The sequence below is a fragment of the Plectrocnemia conspersa genome, unplaced genomic scaffold, assembly GCF_051122295.1.
Source record: "Plectrocnemia conspersa isolate PC_06_02 unplaced genomic scaffold, ASM5112229v1 ptg000011l, whole genome shotgun sequence".
Classification (NCBI taxonomy): domain Eukaryota; kingdom Metazoa; phylum Arthropoda; class Insecta; order Trichoptera; family Polycentropodidae; genus Plectrocnemia; species Plectrocnemia conspersa.
In genome coordinates this window covers 26,080,712-26,107,138 of record NW_028277175.1, presented here as the reverse complement: position 1 = coordinate 26,107,138, position 26,427 = coordinate 26,080,712, and the positions used below count along the sequence as shown (strand labels likewise).

General features: G+C 31.2%; 2 protein-coding genes across 3 annotated transcripts in view; one reads left to right on the top strand and one right to left on the bottom strand.

Moving 5' to 3' along the window:
- Window positions 1-607: 607 nt before the first annotated feature.
- LOC148230098 (uncharacterized) overlaps window positions 608-26,427 on the bottom strand; it is a 28,876-nt gene continuing 3,056 nt past the window's right edge. The window contains exons 2-11 of the mRNA XM_088196419.1: window positions 10,687-10,758; window positions 9,357-9,551; window positions 9,147-9,227; window positions 6,019-6,264; window positions 5,756-5,944; window positions 4,460-5,372; window positions 3,931-4,391; window positions 2,661-2,786; window positions 2,398-2,589; window positions 608-1,986 (exon numbers count right to left, since the gene is read on the bottom strand). Of these exons, the coding sequence (XP_088052545.1) occupies window positions 1,028-1,986; window positions 2,398-2,589; window positions 2,661-2,786; window positions 3,931-4,391; window positions 4,460-5,372; window positions 5,756-5,944; window positions 6,019-6,264; window positions 9,147-9,227; window positions 9,357-9,551; window positions 10,687-10,758 (3,434 nt within the window). The 3' untranslated portion in view covers window positions 608-1,027. The remainder of the gene's footprint in view (window positions 1,987-2,397; window positions 2,590-2,660; window positions 2,787-3,930; window positions 4,392-4,459; window positions 5,373-5,755; window positions 5,945-6,018; window positions 6,265-9,146; window positions 9,228-9,356; window positions 9,552-10,686; window positions 10,759-26,427) is intronic.
- Window positions 6,448-26,427, top strand: part of LOC148230094 (DNA oxidative demethylase ALKBH2-like) — a 171,934-nt gene continuing 151,954 nt past the window's right edge. For both annotated transcript variants that reach the window (XM_088196430.1, XM_088196431.1), the window contains exons 1-2: window positions 6,448-6,514; window positions 10,271-10,407. In XM_088196430.1, the coding sequence (XP_088052556.1) occupies window positions 6,507-6,514; window positions 10,271-10,407 (145 nt within the window). In that variant the 5' untranslated portion in view covers window positions 6,448-6,506. The remainder of the gene's footprint in view (window positions 6,515-10,270; window positions 10,408-26,427) is intronic.

Below are 26,427 nucleotides of genomic sequence, written 5' to 3'. Positions count from 1 at the left end.
TTAATGTGATCAAATGTTCAAAATTAAGACTGATTCAAGTCATAATAGCGATTTTTATATTAAATGTGAATTTATATTTATATAATATAAAAATTATACTCCCAAACAAATTCACACTTTGTGCATTTTTATTATATGTAATATCACTGGCTGTGATTTTTTATTGTTTTAATTTTAATAATATTTTATAATTAGTATTTAAATGTGCTTAACTGTAAATTGGCTTTTCTCCAAAATATTAATTATTCATAATAATATATAAAAATAACAAAATAAAACTTCATTTTAATTAAAATCCTTCCAAATTTAATAATTATGGAGTTCCAATTTACAATTAAGTCTATCGATTTTACAATTTACTAATAAGTGTATTACTTAAGAAACCGAAGTATTTTTTTATTGGTTTTTATGTATATATTTTTAAAGCTACATCTACTAATTAATTTTAACATTGCTCTTTTGCTTATGCTTATTAACATATCTGTGTTATGCACATTAATCAAATATTAAATTATTTATTTGTGTATTAATGTACATACAGTAAATTTTTATACTGTGTATAATATAATGTATTGTACCATTTTATTTAATAATAAATACATTAGAATCTATTGTATTAAGATTTATTTACAAGCTTTCTTTCATATACAATGATAACGTACCTTAAAGACATAAATCATACATGAGTTTATATTGTTTATTGTTTAACAAAGAACAGTGTAAAAACGGAAATATTATAAGAAATAAACTGTTCGTCATTGAGCTTTCTCAAACCTTCAAGAACGTCCAAAAGCAGTAGGTTTAAGAAAGTTCAACGTGCGAAGCTTCGGAAACGTTCAAAAGCGGCATAGTTTTTGAAACTTATTTTTTTTAATTATCAATATGTTTATTTTACTATGAGATCATCGGCAACTGTGGTGTGAATCGACTTACAACTATGGTGGAATATACATTTAATAAAATAAAGCAATCTTTTATAAATATTTACAACACTTCATTACTTCAAAGTCTTTTAAACACTATTTGATTAACACGGAAGTGGAGTACACTGTACTCCTACTTCTGTGCACATACACTCTAAGCACGGACTGGATAGTTCCGATATGATTTTTCCGACTCTGTACATTCTTCCATATATATTGCATCCGGCTAACTTCAGAAGTCCAGCACCAAACGGCAACGAAAGCTCTGATGGCTTTTTATAAATTACTTTTGGAGGCTCAGTAGTCACAGCAAACGAAGAGAATGGAATCTTCTTCACAATCTGCACAGGCGGAGGAGTGGTAGTTGATGAATGTGGATATTTATATTTAGTCGGCCTATTCACTGTAGAATAATAAGCCGGCTGTCTAGTTGTGATTTTAATCGGTTTAGTCAAATCTTTAGTCAGTAGACCGTTAGTTATAGCAGTTCTATTATTCTTGAATTGATACTTATGAGTCGGTTTATAATAATCTGTCGTAGAAGGTACAGATTTAGAAGTCGTTTCGATTTTTTGAGTCGTCGTTGTTGGAGTCGTAGTCGTACTTTGTGTCGTATAACGTCTGGTCGTACGAATCGGATATTTAGTAGTAATATCCGACGAATCTCCTAATAGAAGTTTCAATACACTATCAAAGGAGAACTCGTCTTCTTCTTCTTCAATTTCGGGAATGTCTTTTAATGTTGTTTGATAAGGAGTCGTCTCAGTTCTTCTCTCGTTAAATGTTGACGTTTCGAGCTTCGGAGAAGTGTTATATAATATAGAATGAATCTCATCAAGCGTCGTTTTAATCGATGGATTTAAAGTAGATTGTTCTTGTGTTGTATAAATAGATGGTCTAGAACTTTGCACGTATTTAATCGTTGTAATATCTTTAGGATAATAAGGCACTTTAGTACTAATCATCGGAACAGTTTCACTTTTCATGGTCGTCGATTCGTGCGGAACTTCTTCTTTATCATATTTATTAATAGATGAAGGCTTTTGTGGAGGATGTTGATCATCTAAAATTTAAAAAAATATTAGTACCAATCAAATTGATTAAATCAATCATATTTATCAATCAATTTTAGTCTAAAACGTTAACAATTTTAAATTGCAAAAAGTATAAAAATTGTTTTAAAAGCTGAAAAAGTTATTGCACTGCTGAAGTTATTTTTTTATAGCACGTGTGGGGAATCGTGGTATTTCTTTTATTTATTAATGACATATACGCGGTTATTAAGAACTCTATATTATATGCTGATGACCTGAAAGTGTATTAACACAAGTGCGGATTCGTTGTCTTTATAAAAATACCTAAATTCCCTGTTGAGGTGATATTATTTTTGACTGCTTATAAGTTATTTACATATATTAAATTATGTGTTGATTTGAAATCTGCCATAAATTACTTTTAATTATTTTTTACTTACTTCTGCATATTTCAATGCCACAGCAAGAATTAGAGGCCTTTTCAATTATCCTTCGACAACCAGGCTTAATAGGTGGACATTCAGGATCTTGGCAGTGAATGTCGCCGTAGTAACAGAAGCATATAACGCAAGCGTGAGGTTCTGTTATGAGTTCTCCGTTCTTGTATTCTCGTCCATTTGATACACAGTTATCTATGTAGATATTAGATAATAAGTTATATTTTTATTGATCATATCTTAAAAAATATATAAATAGGTCATACCAGTATTAATTTTAGCATGATTTGTAATCATCACTGATCCGTCCGTCACTGGATTACTAGATTCTCCGGAAAAACCTAGATTAAAATATTCTTCCAACGACGAGGGTTCTTTCGGTAGAAATCCACCTGTGATTTGAAAATTGTTATGCCTGCACTACACTCTCTGAAAGTTGGCCAAGGTTGGCCAAGGACGGAGAATATAGTGGGTTACTTCGGTCGAGTTCGGTTCTGCCCGCTCTAAAATCTCTCGGAAGTTGTCCGAGGTAATGTGGGGGTAATTCAGTCAACTTGGCCAGCTTCAAGCGCTTCTGAACATTGTCGGCAAACGGACCAAAGTCGGAGCTGCTCTTTCGAGCGCGAGCGGTAAGATACTTCCCCTTAAACGAGTAACTCGGTTCAATTTCAGTATGCGCGTAGGTGTCCTATGGTCAACACGCATGACGAGCGCTGCATCGTGGTTACGTGGTCAAGTTATAATACTACATGCTTTTCGGGGACTTCAACAGACTCTTACTGACATCTTTGAATATTTTAGGGCACCAAAAGGGATTAATTATATTTTTGATAGTATATTATTCTAACAGATATCGTTATTATATTTTTTTCATATACAATTAAATAATTAAAAAATAATTAGTGGTACTTGATTTTGTTTAAAAAAATCGTTTCGAATATCTTTATGTATTTTCCTAGATCGGTATATATAAATGTCACACCATAACGAATTCTTATTTAGAATCGATGGCGACAAATTCTAGGATAGTCACAGATGTGGTGTTCGTATTCTGAAGTATCATTTTTATGCCTTATGGCATTTGGCAAAAGCCGACAAAGATTTTGCGTAAATTGAATATTTACGACCGAAAAGTTTTCACTGATATTGTATTGGTAAGTGCCCACACAAACTTAATAAAATGACAATTTAAAAATTATTTGGCACATTTTTCGATCGCGCGCAAATATACCAGCTGTACGTGACAGAAGCCGCCGTCCGGACAGCATATGAAATTTGTGGCAGTGTGGTCGCTTACTCGAAGTCGTAGGTCTCGGCCGACTTCAGTTGTATCTTCGGTTCGGACAACTTCCAGAGAGTATAGTTCAGGCATTAGATTATTAAAAAGTTCATGTACGAGGTGTGAAAAATAATGATAATTTCTAGGACGCGGTGTATTAGCAAGACTTCTTATTATACATACATATGTACAATAATAAGTCTTGCTAATATGGTATTTACTATTTTTTTATGTATAAATTATATATGTAGATTTACCTTCAGTTTTTGCAGGCGGTGAAAATAAGTTATGGTTAGTGTACTCTGATTTTTCTGAGAGAGCTTCATCAATGGTTAAAGATGGATAAACGGTAGCATCATATTTTTCGATTCCATATTGAATTCCATCGTACTTTTCATTGTTCATTGTGTTGTAAGTAGTTGGTTGGAATTTGTCGTTGATGTGTTGTTTGTATATAACAGGATTTCTATTATAACTAGATAAATATTTATCATCTGGATAGGGAGAATAAGTAGTAGGATTATATCCATCGTTTGGTTTATACGGATGAGGCGTAGCGTTGTATTTATCTCTAGGTATTGTAGAAAAGAGTTCCAGGTATGATTTTTCGTCATCCTTAGACGGATAAACTGTGGCAAAGTGATCTATTTCTTTCTCATTTTCACGAGCGATTTTTTCAACTTTTGGTACAGCGTCGATTGCCAAAAATGGAATTATTCTGTAAAAATATATTAAAAATATAATTACACTATATTATTAATTATATATTATTTACTGAATACTTACTCGAGATTCGGCAATGAAGGTGGCAGTTGAGATTTATAATCATAATCAAAATAATCGTCCTTTTGATTGTTCTTCTTCAAACTAATGTTCAAAAGAGCTTCGATATCAGGCGGAATTGCAGCAACTGGCCTCAACGTTACTTCATTACTATTATTCGTCCTAACATATGTAGACACATTCACCATGAATATATCATCTCCTTTAGGTATAATTAAAGAAGTAGAAGGAAAGTTAGAGCTCAACTTGAATTTATCAGAAGAATTTCCTGTCAAATTCTCATGAACATTATCTAAACTAATTACGTCGTCGTATCCAGTAGTCAAAATTGGCGTTCTTTCTTGAATATCATGATAGCCATAATCTGATTTATTATTAATTGTGTCATCATAAGATACATTATATTCTATCGAACTAATCTCAGTCGTGCAATTTACAGTATCGTTCAATAAAGTCTTGGATTCATCCAAGATGATATCTTTAACTTTTGTGATTTTTATATCGTTTGAAAGTATCACATCAGACGTAGCATTATTTTCTGTACTATTTTTAATGTCTGTTAAATTACTTTCAGATGTAATTTCTTCCGGAGTTGTCGTAGTAGTATCAATCAGTTGTGTAGTAGTTATATTGTTTGATTCAGTTACGTCAGTGATTGAGATTGTTTCTGTTGTAGATTCACTCAAATCGATATCAGTATCTTCTTTGGTTTCGGTAATATTTTTGTTGGCTTCAATTCTTCTATAGTTTCTTTCGTCACCATTCATTAAAATGTCTGCTATTTGAGACGGACTCAGAGGCGTATCGTCTGGGAAAGAGCGCTCACTTAGGATAGTGCCTTGATCTTCAACATGATGTACTTTACTAATGGTTTCCAAAAGATCATTTCTGTTGTTGATGTGAGATAAGTGTTTTGCTAAAAAAATAAATTAATTAGCTCTGCATTTTAAAATAACTTTTAATATAATGAAATAAGGCGATGCTCTCGCATGCCTGCTCTTAAAAATATCGACAGGGTCACTGAAAATCATTTACAAAACGTCGGCGCAGTTACTAGAATATTCAGAATTTTTCGTTTACTCTTTCAATGATCATGCTCTAATTTATTTAAGAAATGCCAACTAAATATTGTTATGTAATGTACTCCGTAATGTACGGACGCGGGGGTAAGTCTATTTGTTGTTAATATAAAATGGCCTTAGGTATTATAAAAAACTATACTTTAACTTTAAAACTTTTATGGGTCTTTAATATTATTATAGATAATTTATATTTGGTAAATATAAATAACATGCTTACTGCAATTATAACTGCTAGCACAACATTCTCCAGGAAGGATATTTGGAGTGCAACCTAAAAGGGGAGGTGCACACGATAAAGGAACGCATCTAACCATTCCTCTCATGCAAAAACAATTATCGCATAGCGATTTAGCTACGCTTGTTATTTTTTCCCCCTCTGGATGAAGCACTCCATCGATCTGACAACCTAAAACATACATTAATTAATTAAATTAATAAAATGACAATATATCATACATCATAAATATATTTAAGATATACCTTTTTCATTATTTGCTAAGGGATGATTTGTAGATGTTGTAGAAGTAGTCGTTGGATCATGGATACATTCATATTTCACTGGACAGCAAGAATGTGAAGCACGCCGTGGAAAGCAACCATCCGGTGATGGAAGACATCTTGGTTGAACGCATCTTTGTTTTCCAGCTATGCAATAGCAATACTGACAAGGGCGATCTGTCCACATTGCTGAACCGCTTGCGTACAATGTTCCGTTTGCTATACAACCTAAATAATTAAAAATATTTTTGATACTAGTATATTAAAAGCTTACCACTGTATCACGAATATAGAACTATTAGAAAAATTCGCATTGATATTTATTTATATTATAATCTTTTGTTTAAATTAAAAAAACAAAAGCGTGTTTGTGATTTATTTTATTGTATAAGTGTTCGTGATTTAACGTTTAGTGAACGCGTTCGCGAGAATCTTTATGGACGTGTTTGACAGTTGGTGCGACTATATGAATGAAAATGTGAGTACCGGTTCAAGGATAAATTTATTTAAATGTAAAATCACATATGTATTTTAGGTATAACGTTAAAATGATGCATTGTTTGGTTTCTAATATATAAATATAAACAAAACCCTATGGTAAATGTCAACATTATTATTTTGTCGATAGATGTCACTATTTAAACATAAGATGTATTTTTATAATAATCTAAATGTTTATATTTTAACTAATTAATCAAATAATAAAAATATTAAATAATTAATGGTAATTATTATTATTGTGTAATGGTTTTTTATTATTAAATTTATTAATTTTAATAATCATGATACAAAATGGTTTGAAACTTTGCTAGAAGTACATAATCTTCTAGCAAAAGGTTTAAATTTTTGTTAATAATTTATAACACAAACATTTTTACTTTTGTCACAAAAATAAAATAATTTGTATGTAAATTCTAAATTTACACGTCAATTACAGCTATACAATTAGTTTTCTTTAAAAGGATATTGAAATTGCTCTATTTTAGACGAATCTCATTAAGTTTTATGAATATTTCATCTATATATAACTCCTCAATGCAGATTTTATATTTATTTTTTCACTGAATGAGTACTACGTACTCGTATTATGTTACTGCCTTAGCATTCATATGCTGAAACAGACGCAGCTTATGACTATGTGCATACTTCGTGGTTTTTTACAGGCTATCTCTATATGTTATATAGTAAGGTTACCAGATATTCTCCTCAAAAAATTTCCCTCCTTTGTCATCTCTTGAATAACAATATTTTTAAACTCTTTTTTTGTCCTCCACAAAAATTTCGAGATAGCCTTTCAACAAAAATTTCCGTGATGACCTTTTTTTAGGTCCAATACCAAATGTTCCTTCTTTGTCCTCCTCGAACAAAAGTTTTCGAGATGGCCTTTTAATTTTTAGTGTCCTCCTTTAATATTATCAAAATCTAGTCACCTTATGCTTTCATCATACAATGAAACACATTGTTCCTGAATATCTTTATAATATTATATTCAGTATGTATTTTTCTCACATTTTCTTAACTAGATATCATATGTACAGTTAGGTATATAATGAGCTTTATTATACATTGACAATCAGAGTATCTTCTGAGAAGCTGATACAATTTTACAAAATCATAATTAGTTATTAACATTTAGTTTTAAATGTGTTCACTGCATATTTGCATCCGTGGCACTTTGCTGTATTGACATACGGTAGAATTTCTCATTTCTATTAATATATTTGATTGATATGCTGAAATTTAGTTTCATTCAATTTGATATGTTGCATCATCTTTAACTTGTTACTTTGTCAGTTGCGTATTGTAGTTTATTGCTGATTCTTTTATTGTAGCAGAATCATACTCAAACGTAGCCACGAGATATCGTATGTATATGTTGCAGTGAATGTGTATTACCAGTGAAAATATATTTTTAGTAATATTAAATAGGAATATTTTCACCTGTAGATATATATATTTCTATACCGTACCGGGTATGTACCGGACCATGTACAGTGAATAAATACAGTTTCATTGATATTGACCAATGAAATTATATTTTGATACATTTTAACTGGCGTAGTTAATGAAATTATATTTATTCTATAGCTTTACTGAAAAATACACATTCACTATAACAGTTGTTAAACGCAGTGGTAGATTTTCTTCGATAGGGGGGGGCCAAGGCATTACAAATTTCTGAGACTCCCCCATATTTGTATATATAAATATTCAGAGCCCGATTCTAAACCCCCTATTACAGATAAAATATTTTTCTTAGAACAGATATTTTTATTTTGTATTATATATTATGCATAAATAATATAAATATTTAATTTTCAACTGTCGTTTTGCAGACTGAAAATATTACGTCACCATGGGAAGACGAAAGCCGTGCATTCACATGCATTCTCAGAAATAAGTATGCATGTGTGCGCGTAAAGGTACCATTGCTTTTTATTGTCTTTTGTGCAAACATTTTTTTCTACAATAATTTAATCTTCATAATTTCGTATTGAATTGCCATAGAAATGCTATAATAATTCATCCAAGAAACATTTTTTTTAAATGCTAGGATCCTGAGGCTAGTGCCTCCTCCGCCTGTGCGTAAATCCGCTATTGGTTAAACGTACTAAACCCAATTTTATCTAATGAAAAAAAATACCTTTGAACGCTTCGCAACTGTCAAATTGAATTTATAGATATTTTTAAGCAGCATATAATTTCACTAGCACCTATTAGTTCAATTTTATTTTCCCTATTAGAAATATTATATATCTACTGGTGAAAATGTATTCGGATATGATTTCACTTGAACAGTTTTTATACTAGTGAAAATATAACTTCACTGAAAAATACCCATTTACTGCAACATATATGTATAAAAAGTAGAATATAGGTCCAAGCGCACATTGTAGTACTTTAGCTGATATCTCTTTAAGGTATAAATTTGTCATCTTGTTTGACTCTAGTATCTTTCGGTTATATATGGCAAAATCTTGTTGTACAGTGTTTTTTATGATTGAAAAACATTTGTATTTTTTTTTTAAATAGGCAACTTCATAAAATCAATCAATCGCTTGGCAATTTTGTAGTCATCGCGGCTATTGTTAATAATTAAAAATAATTACCGTCTCTGTACGCAGTGGTGTTCAATGAGAAATCTCCTCCCGGCTCCGACCTACTTATGTGATTTGTGTTTACGCTGCCATCTGAAACGATATCTTCGCTATTTTACAATTGCACACTTCCTTATAATTCCTCAATCATGAGCCGGTTTATTGTCGCTATGTTGGGAAATTTAAACACTGAGAGAAAATAACTGAGAATGTTTTAATTACCCTCGCATATTAGTTCGGAGCAGCACGCACCGTGCCTCAGCAGGAGGACACAGTTGGCCGGCGGAGGATCTGGTAAAAGTGGACATACTCGAAGGTAACACACCAGAGAACCTCTTAAGCATCTGCATTTCAAACATGGCTCCTCTGTGACGACTATGGCACCTTCCTCGAATATCGATCCTTTGTAAGCGCAAGCTGAAAGACAGACAAAGATGAAACATATAATGGGTGTGAAGTTTATCGACATACAGTGATTAGATCTGTTTGGGTTTAAACAGCAAATGGACGTTTCGCAACTGTTGAAATGAGGTCTGATGAAAATGTATTCCGATATGATTTTACTGAAATGCCGTATTTTAAAAAATATTTTCGAGATAGATTCGAGACAGTTTTTTCTAGATTTTTTTTATAGGAATAACCACATGAAACTGAATGTATTATTTATTTATTTTGCTGCATTATATCCACTTGTCAAATTACCGATAATACAATTTATAAAAACATTAATTATATATATTTTTTTGTTATTTCTTTGCTTCTTCTCCTACATTTACTGCTAATAATTTAGATTGATTAAATATTTTCTCCCATGTCTAATATTTTTTAAACGTTTAAAAAGCAATAAAGTCAACAATAATTTGCAAACAAATTTTAACACAAAAAAAACTAGAATCTGTCTCTTTGAATAATAATGTTTATTGTGAAAGTGCTACTTAGAAAATGGGTGCTTTTGAAGGCAATGTTCCGCTCCTTTTATTTATTGTATAATATGTATAAAAACGGCTAAAGGAACTTATACCTGAAATACATCAGTATATAGGTACATTTTAGACAACTGTAGTTTAGTTCAGATTCATTATTTGAGGTCAGTTTTTACTTCTTTTATTAATATATTTTTGCTATGATTTTTCCAGAGTTGGACCCCACAAGGAGAACTGCCCTGGGAATTTGTCTTCTCTTCCTCCTCTCGGCAGACCTGGTTCTTTGCTTCGATTTATGGGAAATGAATTTACGCAAAAATTTGCGGAACCTATCTACCGCGCAAATCGAGGTAAGTCTGTATATCGAAACAATAGTTACCGGAGTATTCGAATGCTTAAGTTTTGCTAATCAATAAACATGATGAATGATTTTTTGGTCCATTATTTAATAAATAATAATAATAATGTCAATACCGGTATGGACTGTTTTTTATTATTATTATACCGGTATTATTTAAATCCCTAGACATAGGTATACCGGAACACTTCTTCAGAGACTCTCTACTGATATTCACACTATGAAATTCAAGGCATTAATTGAACCATGCCATAATATTTTTTTTCCTTACATTTTCTTTTCTCCACCGGCGGTATGTATGGAGAAAATATGTCGATCCATCCTAGCTTGCTCGATAGGCCATCTGAAAAATAACAAAAATAATGGTTAGCAGCCTGATCATAATTTAAAAGCTTAAAACCTACGATGGCTCATTTCACTTCCTTCGTATTGTATAATATAATATATATTCCGGTCGCGTGACCAGACATACGTGACGCGACACGACAACACACAACTCGATACGTCGAAGGGAAATTAAAAATTTACCATCGCAACATCAAACAAACGTCGTCTTCGTTGTCTACGGATCACATTATCCTATTCGACCGGTTCTTCGTGTGCGTTCTTTTTGCGCGCGAAGCTCATGTATCCCGAGAGCTCATCGAAACCAGGTGACCGCAAAAACACCTTGTGGGAACGACGACCCTCGACGACCATTGTTCAGTGCGTTTTTACATTTTTTACCTTGCAGCCGGGTTAAAATAACCCTTTATGCGCATATATGTATGAGCTATGGTCGCTTTGTCTTTGCTACAAAGCCGACCGAGAGTAAGCAATGCGTTTGACACGAAAAATACATGCCATTTAGTTAAGTCGAGGTTCCATAATGGGTTCCAGTCAATGACTAAATGAATATATTCTCATTATCTCAGGATAAATAAAACTTTGATGTTTGTATAATAGCTCCACCATGTCATGGTTTTCAATGACAAAATGACAAACTAAAATTCGCTTATTAATAAGCAAAATGATATTCGCGATAAAATTCGCTGACACGGATCAGGATAAGCTGATGCTTCTTTGGCTTAAGGCTTAAGCCAAAGAAGCATCAGCTTATACATAGCTTAAGCCTTAAGATATGTCTAAGATCAAGGGTGTCATGTTATTAGTATGATAATGCGTCATAATCGTATCTGTATCGTGCAAATATCTAAATAGAACTAACTCGGTTTTGGTTCGAACCAGAACATAATAGTTTTTTTACTGTTGTGAATTATAAGAGTATATTTAGTACAAACTTGTATTTATTTATGTTTTATTTAAGAATAGTTTAATAAATTTTCTTCTCAATTTAGCCAGTGTCATCTAGACAGCGTCTAGACTTGTCCATTGTTATTTTTTTAGCATATTTTTTGCATTGATCGTACGCGATATTGTCCGTGTGAATAATGGGTGTCGTGAACCGTAAGACATGCTACATGGGGAAAATTTAGCTGTTTCCTTCCTACATTAATTGCAAAAATATTATTCTTATACCACATTGTCTTCTTGTGAAATAACTTGTTTAAATTGTGAAAAAATCTTTGATGTAATCTTAAAAAAATGTAAACGTCAGACAAGTTCTTTAAAACTACAGATTGCAATAATTAAATACATACAACTTTGTCTTAAATTATGTATGTAAGTAAATCTAATAAAACTGAGCTATTAAACGTTAGTAGCTTATGTGTTTAAATACTGATTTTAAAGGTCTTTGTACACATAATACTTAAAAATAAGTTTTGGGCTTTTTTTTTTACAAAATAACATAGTTGGGTATCCAGAAAGTTCAGCAATTCTACAGTTGGTCGCCAGTGATTTATTTATTAAAAATCATGAAATGTCAGTAAACGTATTTAACTTCTTAGTATGTCATATTATTCATAAAATGCATATACAATTTAATTATAATTTTAAATTATGCCATAAAATAAAAGATTAGAACTTTCATCACCAGCCGTTTAATTATTTTTATCGTCGCCTAATTTTTTTTAATTCATAATTCTGTAAGCTATTCCTGTTTGCATCATAAGATTTCCTATCGAGCTCGACGGTTTACCGTTACATTATAATTAGAATCCACTACTATTTGCCTCTCAGCCATACACCGTGGGGGTGTTACCCTGCGCTTCTAAAGAAATATTTACCATTTTATTTTTATTATATAATAATGCTCTTTTCTTATAATAAATATAAATATTTTATTGCTTTTGGAATATATTATGACTATAATAATTATATTTATTTGAAAGATCCTTAAAATTCTGCGCAAAATTAAAAAAATCAGATACATAAGTAGCAAAATTATGGAATGAAGATAGTGGTATTGTAGGTTAATCAAATTGATTCATTTAACAATCCAGGACTGACGCCGATCCCCTAGAAATAAAAGTGGGAGTAGTGTCGCATGCAACGAAGAAAGAGATAAAGCATGCTATTTTGTGTAACGGTATTTCGTCCAGATGACATGGGAATCTTATGAAGTTTCCTGTTTTATCTTTTCATTGTTTGAGCAAATTCTATTTATCAAATTGCTTCTCCTCAGCTAAGTTTTGGATTTCCTTAATGATAATGCAATGTACAATAATTGTATAGAACAGATTTTATAAATATGTGATTACGTAAATGTAGTAATAAAATGAATAAAAATCATTAAATATTTTTGACGAAAATATATTTATATTTTATATAAATTATATATTTTATATTATTATAAGGATTATGATATAATATTTCAAACTTGTATCTATGGATATTTTTAAATAGTAAAATATAATTTCATTCAAGTAAAAAGTATTGAAAATAAAAATATTATTATTTGCTATTAAGATAATTAAAAAAATAATGTTAATTTTTTATTATCATTAGAAAGTTCATGGTCAAAACTACCTGCTAAAATATTTCGGTCAGACTATGCACTTGTAAAGAGTTACACACCATTTTACGAGGTGCCCCATTATTATGGTTAAGGCTGTACATATTTAGTTGTTTATTGAACTGTATTTTGATTTAATTTATTTTTTATAATATATATTTACACACTATTTTTCTTTAAGATATCTTTAAGCGTTTGTTTTGTTGTTTATTTATTTATTTATAAATTTAGAAAAATTATTTATTTAATTACATATAGAAACAAATCAAGTATTTACACTTTTTTGCTTACTTTAATTTAATGTAATACGTTATATTGCAAAAAAATGCATTGTGTATTATTATTATAAAGGATTTATAGTACTTTATCAGTTTTAAAAAATTCGACAGTTAAAAAATCGACAAAATTATGCATACCTACGCAGTGCTAAAAACCATCCATCTTTTGATCAAATTCTATTCAATGAATTGATAAAACCTAAAAAAATTTCATATCAATATTATGATATGAGAATTTTTTCCGCTTGTTCCACTTCTGTGTTTCACCAAAACGGTGACGAAATCTCTTGATATGAGAATTCAAGTAGACGTCATATATACAGATTTTGAGAAGGCCTTTGACAAAGTTTGTCATGGGTTATTAATAAAAAAATAGTCGAACCTCGGTTCTCGGATGATTTAACTCGGTTATTCTCGAGTTATTTGAGCGATGGTAGACAGTTTGCAACCTATGTCGAAAGAAGATTTCATCCCTTCAGGAGTTCTTCAAGGCTCCAACTTGTGCTCTCTGTTCTTTGTTATTTATTAATGACATAAATACAGCAGTTACAAATTTTAGTTTTCTTCTGTACGCAGATGATTTAAGATTGTATAAATGCATTCGATCTGTTGCGGACTCATTCTTTCTACAGTGATTTAGACTCTATGGAGAAGGGCTTCCGTTAACCATCTGCAGGTGCCATACTGTGTTTAACCGTCGGAAAGTGCCATACTGTGTCATTTTCTCGAACTTATTCGCCATCAGTTTATTCCTACGATCTCGCTGAGAACATTTTGATTAAAGAAACCTACACTAAAGATCTCGGAAACACGTTTGAGAGTAAGTGGAGGTTCTCTCTACACATACACGACGTCTGTGATAAATCTTCCAAGATGCTCGGCTTTGTTATGACTCGCCTTTCACTTTGACGATCCGACGTCAGTTTCTTGTAGCATTTCCGTAACATTCTTGAATTGGGATCTATAATTTGTAATCCCCGAGTAACCAAATATTCCCTTTTAGTAGAAAAGATTAAAAAAATGTTTTTAAGATACCATTACAAAAATACATATGGTTATTAACCGTTCTTATATATGCATTTCTTTTAGGAGCGTAGTTCTCGCAGAAAGTTGTATGTCGCTAAGCATTTCTTCAAACTACTGAAGGGCGCTGTACAGGAATTCCATTTTTTATTTCCGGAACATATTTGAGAATCACGATCGCTTCCTCTTTGATGCGCGTTAGAGCCAATACGTCCGCACTAGCCAATTCGCTAACGACTATCGCCATCTGGCTCATCAATTTGTATTAATAAATAAATAATTTAAACATAATAAAAAATATGTTTATAGATGGGTGCAAAATATAATTATTTTATATAATCATTAAACATTATAAAATCATTTTGAATATATAATAAAGTTGATTATTAAGAATCATAATTATTCAGTTACATTTAAAATATTAACGCTATACACACTAAGCTATAATACGTTTTTTGCCCCGGTACAACTATGCTAGTCTAATTTCATTATGATCTAAAATTACAAACGGTACGTCCATGCCTTTAGGGTTCGAAACGGGTTTCGGTGGTATTGTTGGCCTCCTCTGTACAGCGTTGAATGGCTATCGTTCATTCACCAGCCAAGAGATTCATTCACCAGCTCTCTTGGCTCACGATTCTATTATTATACCACTGCTATCAATCTTCTCTCTCACGTACGTATGTAAATATGTAAATAAGTACACACACTTTGTCGCTTCGAACGTTTGGACAATTGCTCCGGTTGCTTTGAAACATGCAGGTGTAAATCTATTCTTAATTGTTATAAAAAATGTGTAAATACTGCTAGATTTATATGTATATATTGTCTTCTCACTATCACTATAATATAATATAAATACACATATAAAAAAGTTTCTTTAAACCTGTCTGTATGTACGCGATTAATTCACAGATTGAATAAAAATACACGGTTAAATCAATGTGTATAATTATCAAACTAGATTGTGCACAATTGGCAACATTGGTAAAAAATAAATTAATAAAAAGGTTTAATAAATTTTTAATATTTTTTGGCATGGTTTCTACACTATCTTTTAATAAAACTTGTGAAATGAAAAGGCAAAATATACGTCAAAAAAGCATTTCATGAAAAAATGACTATTTTTTGATGAAAAATTAAAACATATTTTTGCATACAATAAAACTTATGCCGTTACACTATATAATTACTTTTTAAAAGCATTATTACAAAATTTATTAAACTGTAAGGAATGTGCCGTACACAAAAAATCTGAAAAATCTTATGTCTATACAACAACTATTTCGTAAAACAACTTCTCATTCATTAGCAAGTTATGTGGTAGCAAATTTAATTTCTAAACAAAGCAAATCCGTTTACTGACGATGAATTTATTAAAGTATGTTTCGAAAGCGTAGCAGAAATAATCTTTCTTAAGAACACACAAATATTTCAATGTTATTTCATGTTACAAATATGGTTCAACTATGGACTGACGAAGGACTGACTTCCCTGTTTTCACTAAAGGGCAAGTTTTTTCAGAGATTTATATGAAGCAGAAAAAGCAACACTAGCAAGATTTTGCTTAACCATCACATGTTTGATATAGTCACTGATGGTTGGATAAAGGAAAGATTAGCATAACTAGTTGACAACGATGCAAATAAATCGATAATTTATATTTCATGAAATATTACTGCATTCTACATCAATAAAGCGACGTTTAAAAATAACAATAATATAATCGTCGTCATTAAAAAAAAAATTCAATATAAAACAATTAATTCCATATTTCTGAATCCTCTGGAATCTAAGGGTCCCAGTATAATATTCGTATATTTGATTATTCGAATTATTCACTCGATTTTCAACTATATGTATATTCGAATAATCGATTGAAATGATTCGTTTTTACTATCTCGAATAATATTTAGAATAAAACAATGTGTATACTTCAGAGACACAGGTAGTCGTTTTCTCTCTCAATATTCCCGAGTGACTAGTGCCGCTCCGAAATTCATTTTCGCAATACAAGACAATGAGACGCTTTATCTAAAAAATGGCATTCGAAAAACATTTGTGAATAAAATGTTTTTTGGTCGTATCTACTATGACCGAAATCGCAGAATTCGCGCGTTGAACAAAACAACGTGTTGGAAAGGCCCATTCTTTATTATCGTTTAACGCTTAACTCAAAAACAAATGTGCGTTGCAAATTTTTGTGAAGTTCGTGTTACGTTTACAGTAAGAGCATACAATAATAAGTTACATTGTTCATAAACTTTTATGTGTGTACTGTAACTGAAGTGATTTACTAGTGCATACAATGCCTAGTTAATGTATACATTTTAGAAATTCATACTTTAAGTTAATATATGTGGCAATGTGGCAAAATATATGCTCATTATTTATTTTTATATTTTTTTTTTACTTTTTTTACACACATACATATTATATGTACGTATATAAATATTTCTTCATTATGATTTGACCGATAAGCAAACAAAGATCTTGATTATTGGAAATTCCTGGGACTCGAATTTTTTGTTTCGCTTCCTGGACTTTAAAAAAGCTGAGACTAAAATCTTAAATCAGAATGTTTCGATAAAACTTGATAATTCATCTCTACTTACAAGTTCAATGAAGTATTTTATTTAAATTCACTGTAAAATCGGGTGAAAATCGATATTTTCAGTGTCCTGACGGACCGCATGGTACGACATATTTTATGATAATACGCCCTTTAGCAAAAGAGACTTGTTTGTTTATAATGTTTTGTTAATAAAAATAACAAAAAAATACAAGGATACGGTATTTTGTTAATCTACGGGTGACTGATCTTTCCTTAATATATATATTATAATTACTATTGAACATAAGATATTGCAGAAAAAAATTCAGTTATCAGGCCAGTTATACATCCATCTACTTTATATAATTTCTATCATCATCATAAATATAATAAAATAAAGTAGGAGTCAAACTCTAATTAAGCATATTCGAATACGATTAAAAGCGTAACTATTGACTGCGTTAAGTTTGACAAACTTTATTTGTATTTGTTATGTTTATCATTAATTAGCTATGTTTGAGTCAAACCTCTACAGAAATACCCACTCAGGTCAAATTTGTCATAAAATCAACAATTTTTGGAATACCAAAAATACCGTTGCAAAATTTAATCTAACCGGTTCCCTATGCAAACTTGAATATAACTTTTTCGCACAGCTAATTTGAAAAACTAATAGTCTCGCACGATCTTGGTCCAACTCCAATCGAGTTAACTTAACCGCAAAACCGCAGCAAAAGACACCGAAAGTGAGTTTGCCTCTTATCCCAAGACCCTTCGAGAGCGAATCTCGTTTTTTCGGCGGCTGATGGCCACTGAACCATAGAGCGCATTGAACTCTCCCATCTCCTCCCATCTTACGCCATCTCGCGCCTTTTCAATGGCGCGAGCATGTGAATTTCGCTATTTTAGGAAGACGGTAGCTCATTTGAAAATATTATGTAATGTATGTATACGCGCTTTATTTGGGAGTGCGTTGGGGCAACGGCCGACAACTGGGGTCAAGGCGAGACCTCAAGAGGTCCCGTCGCAGACTGGAAGCTAAAAAGATTGCGTACCGCTCGAAAAGATGACGCGAGAATCAATAATGAGACGAGTGTGTTATTTTCGCGCTCGAATCACTCAAGTCAAGGTCGATTGAGGAAAACGACGTATTTGCGATTTGGGTTGGATTCGTCGGTGAATTAGGTGTTATAGAATATAAGACCAGAATTAATATTATAAATTCAAATTAGGTTTTAAACTCTGGATTCGGAACGTCGAGCTGAACCAGGAGATGCGAAGAGAGAAGCGGCAGCATTTGCAATCTTCGAAGGTCTAATGTTGTTCGTACGAAATTAGTGAGTCTAAGCTCTACAGCTTATGAAGTGCTAATGCCTTGAATTCTGAAGTGGATATTTACGTGTAAATGTCAGTAGAAGTGTCCGAAAAAACCTCTGGAAGTGACCGTTGTTTGTCAGTGTTTTCGTATTTATATTTGGGTTACCGCCACTTTCGGTGTGAGTCAATTTTTTTTGGTATATTGTCGTTAGCCGCTTGAGCAGATTACGAACGGTCATTTAGATGGCAATCCTTAATGCACGTGCCATCCTTTCTCAGTGCTTTTGCGACGGAAAAGTGGTGTCTTATTTTAACATAGCAGCTCTCTTTTGTCTTGGACGTTTAAACGTCTCTGCAAGGCATTTGCGATAAATACTTATAATCATTCTGGTTTATGCTGGTACTTTGATTTAATCTGTAAAAAGGTTTTCTCACAGTGGTGTCCCATTTTTTGCTTTAGACGTTAAAGACCCCGTATTTGTATATCACACATTGAAACTGGCCTTGTCACCTGGATTTATAATTTAATAGAATTAAATTTGGTTAAAAGCTTTTCAACCCTTTTTAGACCTGCCAATTTAATGTCCAATGGTAAGGTGGTTCAATTGCTAAATTCGACATATTTACTGTGAAGATATGCTTTAGATTTTTTTACCTTTCAGTATTAATAATATATAATATTGTAAAGTATAATACAATATTTTTATATGATTTCTGGTAAATTATTTTTTTAAAGAGAAACTTCTGATATTTTATTTAAAAATAACCTTAATTTTAACTCTCATATAAAAGGACATCAAAATATCTCAACAATGTAGTTACATTTCGAATTGTATATGACACATGAAACCCAGTACTATGAAAAATATTTAATGAACATAAGGATTGTATTTTAAGGAATATAAATATATCCCTTTTAAATATGCCTTAACGCATTGTCTCAATACTTACTAAAGACCAGTTCTTTGCCTCAGAATACGCTCGTGTATTTTAATTTAGAACCCTGTTTCAACCCATCTTTACAAAATTAACAAACTTTTAGATTCGATTTTAGTGAATGATGTATCTTAAATGGAAGTATATTTTATAGTTAATACACGGAAATGAATAGCTTTATAATTGGACATTTTAAATGTAAAGTATAATGTATATTTATTAAATATATTTGTATCATATATAATACTTTATATTTATATTTAACCAGACACCATGAACTATAATGCGTTTGAAATTAGTAATGTGTGCTTAAAAATTCAAATTGCGCTATATCGTTTATATTAGATATAAAAAAATTAATTTGCGAGGCTATTGTGCAATTCTGGGTGCTCCGCCGATTTATAACTTTCTGGTAAACCAAACTATTTGATCGTTTCTAAATAGCATTGCTAAAATCCCAAAGTTTTAATTATAGTTCATAATTAATATTCAGAATCTAAAGCTTGGTATTGCGAAAAGAGATGAAATTACTATTTATAGTTATCCAGTTTAAAAAATCATTAATCAAGTGGTTTACTACAGCATAAACTAGCCCTCAGGGTAGATAGCTTTATTAAGTTGCTAAAGAGTTTGGATAAGCAGATCAACAGTAGCTTTATATATTATAGAATCTCATTTTCTGAAGCTTGATTCTAATTATAATGTATTTTCAATAGCAATAGATGGTTAGTATTCATCTAAACTCTTTAATCTTGTGTTCAAGTGTCATAGAGAAGTTCTGAATATATGTACATTATATAGCATAGAATAATGTATTTACGTTTTTAAATCAAGATTAAGGCCAGGTGAACAGTTTCAAGTCTTACTTCCCATCAAGGCATTAGGACAGAAGGCATCAAGTACACAGTTCAAAGGGGTATTTCATCATATGTAGTACTCTTTACAGTTACTCTATAATTATATAAACAGTTTATAATATACATTTCACACAGCAATGGCAGGTAATAATGTTTGTAATAGGCTATATCCATTGTTTGTGCACGTGATCAGACACAGGCGTGCTGCCTTCCAGGACCGGTCCCTTGTAGCCGCGAGAGGATGGAGGGCAAACAAGTTGACCTTAACGGGCTGACAGGTTCTCCTGAGGATAAGGACCCGGAAAAAAACCCGCGAAGCAACCGACGACTTCCCCGAAATGTGGCCGACATGATATATAGCGAGAGAGCCGACTCTTGCACAACGTTTGTGAAGGTGTGCTTTAAAAGTTTAAGGATTTGGATCGTTTTTATCTAAGTAGTGTAACAGTATTGATGATACAACTATTTAGTCTAGAAAAATCATGCCGTAATCTTATTGTATCTCGTGTAATTGTGATATATTTTCCTTATCTTGAATGCCTTTGTATAAAATTCTAAGAACGGAGGTTGAAAAAATAATTTGCAGTCTGAAAGATCTTTATATACATTATGCCTATTGTATAAGTTATTTACATGTTGTATTTAACGACCGAGATACTAGTTTGACATCGAGTTTTTAAAACAAAAACACATGTCAAATTGCTTTTAACAAAAATATAATAAACCATAAATAAAACTATGAATCGATTTTTTTGAGAAAAAATAGTGGTTTTAATTCTTTTCTTTTCAAAAACTATTTATTCAACCTAATTTCTTATTAGAGAGAATATGTTTAAAAATAAATACGTTATAATATGATGAATGTTCACTCGTATACATTTATCTAACATCAATTTTATGCCAAATATATATTGTATTTACAAGGCAGCTTTCAATGGACGCATAATAAAAGTAAAAAGCGTCGTTTAAATGTTTATTAGGCGGTTGAAAAAGGTTAGTGTCGATCCTGACCACGCGCTTTTTAACCGTTGACTTTCTTTCTTAGTCTTAACCATCTTAATTACAACTTGGTCTTAACAAATAATTTATTGTCTAATCTTTCAACACTTTATCAAACAAATATTATTTGTGTATGTTTATTTCCTTTAAAAAAAATATAGTCGGTAATAATGTCAGTATTAAAAGCACAACATATTGATGTTTTCCTTCAATCTATACAATGTGTATAAAGATTGTATATTGCCAACTTTAATTACAACAATTGTGTGAAGTTTTTTTTTTAAATCTTTGTGAGACAAAATAAAACAATTCAAGTCCAATCAGATCAACAAAGTGATAGGGACTGTTGTTGTGGTTTACGATTAAAGAATTGCATCTGTGAATTGATTTTATTTTAAATATTTACATAAATATTGCTTTTATTATATCTATGAAAATTTTTATGAACACACTATAAATAATCGATGCAAATCTGCATTGAAGCAGCCCGTGTGCATAATTTATAAATATAATACAAGCTGCTGTCGTCTACTGAAGATTTTTTTTCTCATTGTCAAGCTTTGAGTTTTATCTTCGAGCTTTTACCACGTTGAGTCCTTGAAAAGACTGGTTGGTAATCAATTATACTCGAGATTTTTCATTTTGTGCACTGAAACCAACGGGTAGTTTAATGACTTACAGAGTATTTTTAGACATTGTATATATAATATTTAACACACACGCACACACAATTAATAAGCAAATTTATGTAAAAAATCTTGTGATTTGCTAATAAATATGCTATTTTGTAAAAAAATAAGTTCATATTTTGATTAATTTATCATTTGACTTGAAATATATAATACAAAATGATGTTTGACATAAAATTAATATTATATATAAATTATATGTCGATTTTATTATTTTCCCTTTAAAGTCTACTTTTTAGATGAAGTACATTGAGCATGAAAATTACGGCAAAGCTGTTGTTTTATAGATTTTTTAGTGTTGTAGATAAAGAATGTTATTTGTTTGTAATTAAGTGTAAATGAACATATTAAATATTTTAAATTATACAGATACTAGAAAGCAGATTAGATTTCATTAATAATAAAAGTTGCAAAGGATTTTAAAAATTCACACAAAGGACTGATCCTATTTTTATAAATTTCCATTCCAAGGAAATGTTAACTAACTCTTAATACAGTGATGATGTATTAGTTTCTTAAGCTTTCTTAATATTTTTATAATTCACTTTAAAATGATCGTATTGCAATTAAAAAATGTGCTACATATTTTATTTTAGTCAACAATGTCTAATTGTTTATAATCAATAGATGTCACTGCAGCTGGTGCCGGTTTTTTTTAATAATAGCGCAAAATAAAAATTCGAGAGCCGCTGCCGGGGCTCGAAACCGCAACCTCATAGTTTATAGTCTGAGACGTTACGGACTACGCTATTCCGTCCTTATAAATTGAAATAAATTTTCCCGCCCGAAGAGGCATATCAAAAAAATCTCATGAAACAATTATTACGTTCTGCCCATTTTTTGTGGGACGTAATAATATGTCCTGCCAGATTAACAGGCTAAGACACTTCCTCATAGATTTTCTCGGGCTCTTTACTGATATTGAAACTTTATCGTCAATTTCTGATTTCAAGGCATCATAAGTTTAAGAGCTCTTCATCTTGGACTCACTAAGTTCGTACTAACTTCGAGTTCAAAGAGATCAAAGATCGCAGAAGCCGCCGCTTCTCTCTTCGCATCAGAGTTGAACTCGCTTTGGAGACACAAAAAACTACGGCAATGGTTTTTAATCTTATTCGATTGGTATATTTGAGTCTCTAGAATGAATAAGTAAATTTTAAAAATTTGAATTGAAAAAATAAGATTTGATCTACTAATAATATTACCAAATGTTTTAGAATACGCCATAATGGCTCTGTTATTTATTTGTTTTTATAGGATTCCAGACGATGAAGCATAAAATATCTGTGGCTGATTTTCGTTACGAATCACATAAAAAACGAGTCAACAAGATCTCTCTGGTCGCACGCTCCAGCCAGAGCGGCGGCACGCCTCTGCTCACCAGGCACACCTCGGTCCGTTTTGTCGCCGCGTTGTTGCGATACCATTAAATTGAGTTTAATAAAAGTGACAATGGCCGTGAAACGGACGAGTCACGCTCAATTCTTGAATTAAACGCACCGGCCGGTCTGGCGGGGAAAAAAGCGGGATGGCGAAGAAGAAGAGGAAGATAAAAAAACCCGTCGGAACACCTGTGCGCAGACGAGATCAGACGAGAGGCGGCCCGTCTTGTCTCTGATCCCAGCTGCCAGAATAAATAATCAATCCGCGACATCGGAAACTGTAATTTGCAAAGGAGAAGAAAAAAATCGAATCGGCGCACACCTTCGGAGGCTGCGGCACCACGCTACATCCCGTTAACTTTGCTCCACGTGTAGATTCGACTTCGTTTATCTAGGCTCTTTATCCACAGATTGTATTAACCTTTAGAAGTCCAAAGGTATGTATGTATATCATACCATTACAGTCCAAAGGCATGTAATGGTAACAATTCGCATCTGTCCCTATCTGTTATTTGATCTATCCTTATTCATCTAATTGGACTAGAATTGTTCTATTTTGTCTCACAAAGATTACAAAAAATATCTTCACACAAATGTTGTAATTCGAATTGGCAATATACAATCTTTTTACACATTGTATAGATTGAAGGAAAACATCAATTGTGCTTTTAATACTGACATTATTAACGCCTATATTTTTTTAAAAGAAATAAACATACACACATAATATTTATGTTTGATAAAGAGTTGAAAGATTAGACACTAAATTATTTGTTAAGACCAAGTTGTAATTATGATGGTTAAGACCAAGAAACGGTTAACAAGCGCGTGGTCAGGATCGACACTAACCTTTTCCAACCACCTAATAAATATTTAAACGACGCTTTTTGCTTTTATTATGCGTCCATTGAAAGGTGCCATGTAAGTACAATATATATTTGGTATAAAATTGATGTTAGTAATATGTTGTGCTTTTAATATTGATATTATTATGGACTATAGATTTTTTAAAGGAAATATACATACAAATATAATTTTAAAAACATAGTACAAAATCATCCATACCTTAATTTTGGAAAAAAAAATTTAATTCATTCTTAAGTTCTAACAATCGGCATAACACTTTTCCCCTAAGAAAAAGCAAATATTCGTACATTACTCTCATAGATATGCAAAGATTTTTATAAACGTTTTTATGTAGTTTACCATATTTACAACTTGGTTCTTGTACAGATTTTAATACTACTGGTAATATTTTTGACACTAGAGATTATCTGTAAAAAAACAGTGACTGGATAGATTTAATATTATAGTATTTTTCTTGGCAAGGGTCACAAATCCTTTAAATGAGCAAACCACTATTTAGTGTTCATCAATAAAACGATTTGATGCTAATGTAGCTAAAGCAGAATATCATTTGGAAAGCTTATTGGTGACTGTTTTCTCAATATCATCCGACGTATTTTTAATTATATTTTTTATTGTATCATTTGAACGATTTTTCTTATTATTTTCTTTTTTGCTTCATCACCAAACATAATTTAGCCTCATTGTCTCTGGCACAAAATACCTACACCGATCAGAAAATGAACGAGAACGAGAACGCTGCAAGCATGTCACTTTCTCGTTCTTGGCAAGAGTGTAGATGACCAGACATTACATTTTGGCTTTCATTATTTCGCAGAGCACCGGTTAAGTTGATTGTTATCTATTGGTATTTTTCTGTTCTGAATCCAAATTGGTATTTCCTTACTATTTTTCCTCATAGGTTTGCATGCAACTCGCTATAATATTACATACATGATTTATAATATGCCGTAATTAATAATGTTATACTTCTGTAGTTCAAATATATTAATGGGTCACCCTTCTTCTGCATTAAACATATTTTATTTTATAACTTGATTCCATTCAGAGGTTGTTTATAATGCGTAATAATTTTAATAATTTTATTTCTGTGCTGCAGAATAGTATCCTCACATATTTTTAACATCGCTCATATTTGTTTTCCTCGAAAATACACATGCTTAATTAATGTTTTGTTGTTAACATTCATCCTGAAAATTATAAAGAGGCTTAATTGTCTGCACATTGTAAAAAAATTATCTCAATTTTATTTAAAGACTTAAGTAACAAAATCTGTGAATATGTTTATTAATTTTCTTAAGAAAACGCAAGTATTTGTATTTGTCTATTTTTCGTTGATTTTTTACATATAAACTGCGATTGTATTTAAAGAAAACTTTTATGTATAATTAGATGTACACTTAAAGAAATGAAAATAGCATTTGATACACGTATAAATGATTCTTGACATTTACACGATAGTAGTCTCACAAGCAAAACTACGTTTTACAATTTATTTAACTTATCTGTAAATGTTGATCTAATATTTATGTTAATATATAGTAAATATCTACACATTAAATAATTCTAGATATAACGTGCAATCTTGTCTGATACATTCTTAAAAAAATGTTTATCCTTATAGTTGATAAATTATATTAAATTTAATTAATAGCACGTGATACTTCATTTATCATTTTTCTTATCTCGGATGCTGTTTCTATCTGGTATATTTAAAAAATGAAAAATAGTGAATAATTAAGCTATCTCTAATTGAAAATTATTAATATTCAATAGTTATTAATGAAGAATTAAACAATTAATATTGTTTAGTGTATGCAATATAGTTGTAGAATTCAGTCAATTGGTCATGGAACGGTTTAAGTGACTTACCGATGAATAGTAACGGAACAGATTTATTTAAATGAATTCATTAGCAAGGAATTGAATTATGTGCTACGGTAAAGGTAAATTCTATATATTTGAAGTATTTGATAATAATATTTATGGACGTTTCAAAGCACTTACGCTCGAAAAGTGACAAATGGATTTTTTCAATTTTTTTTATTAACAATGAGCTTACATCATGTTAATTTCATTAAAAAAAATCTTTCTTAGTATCAGCATTATTAAATTTAGCTATTATTCGTTTTACCTATAAGGTTTTTTAGATATCGTCAAAATATTGTGGAATAATAAAAAAACATTTATTTTAACAAACTTTTGCTTTGAAAA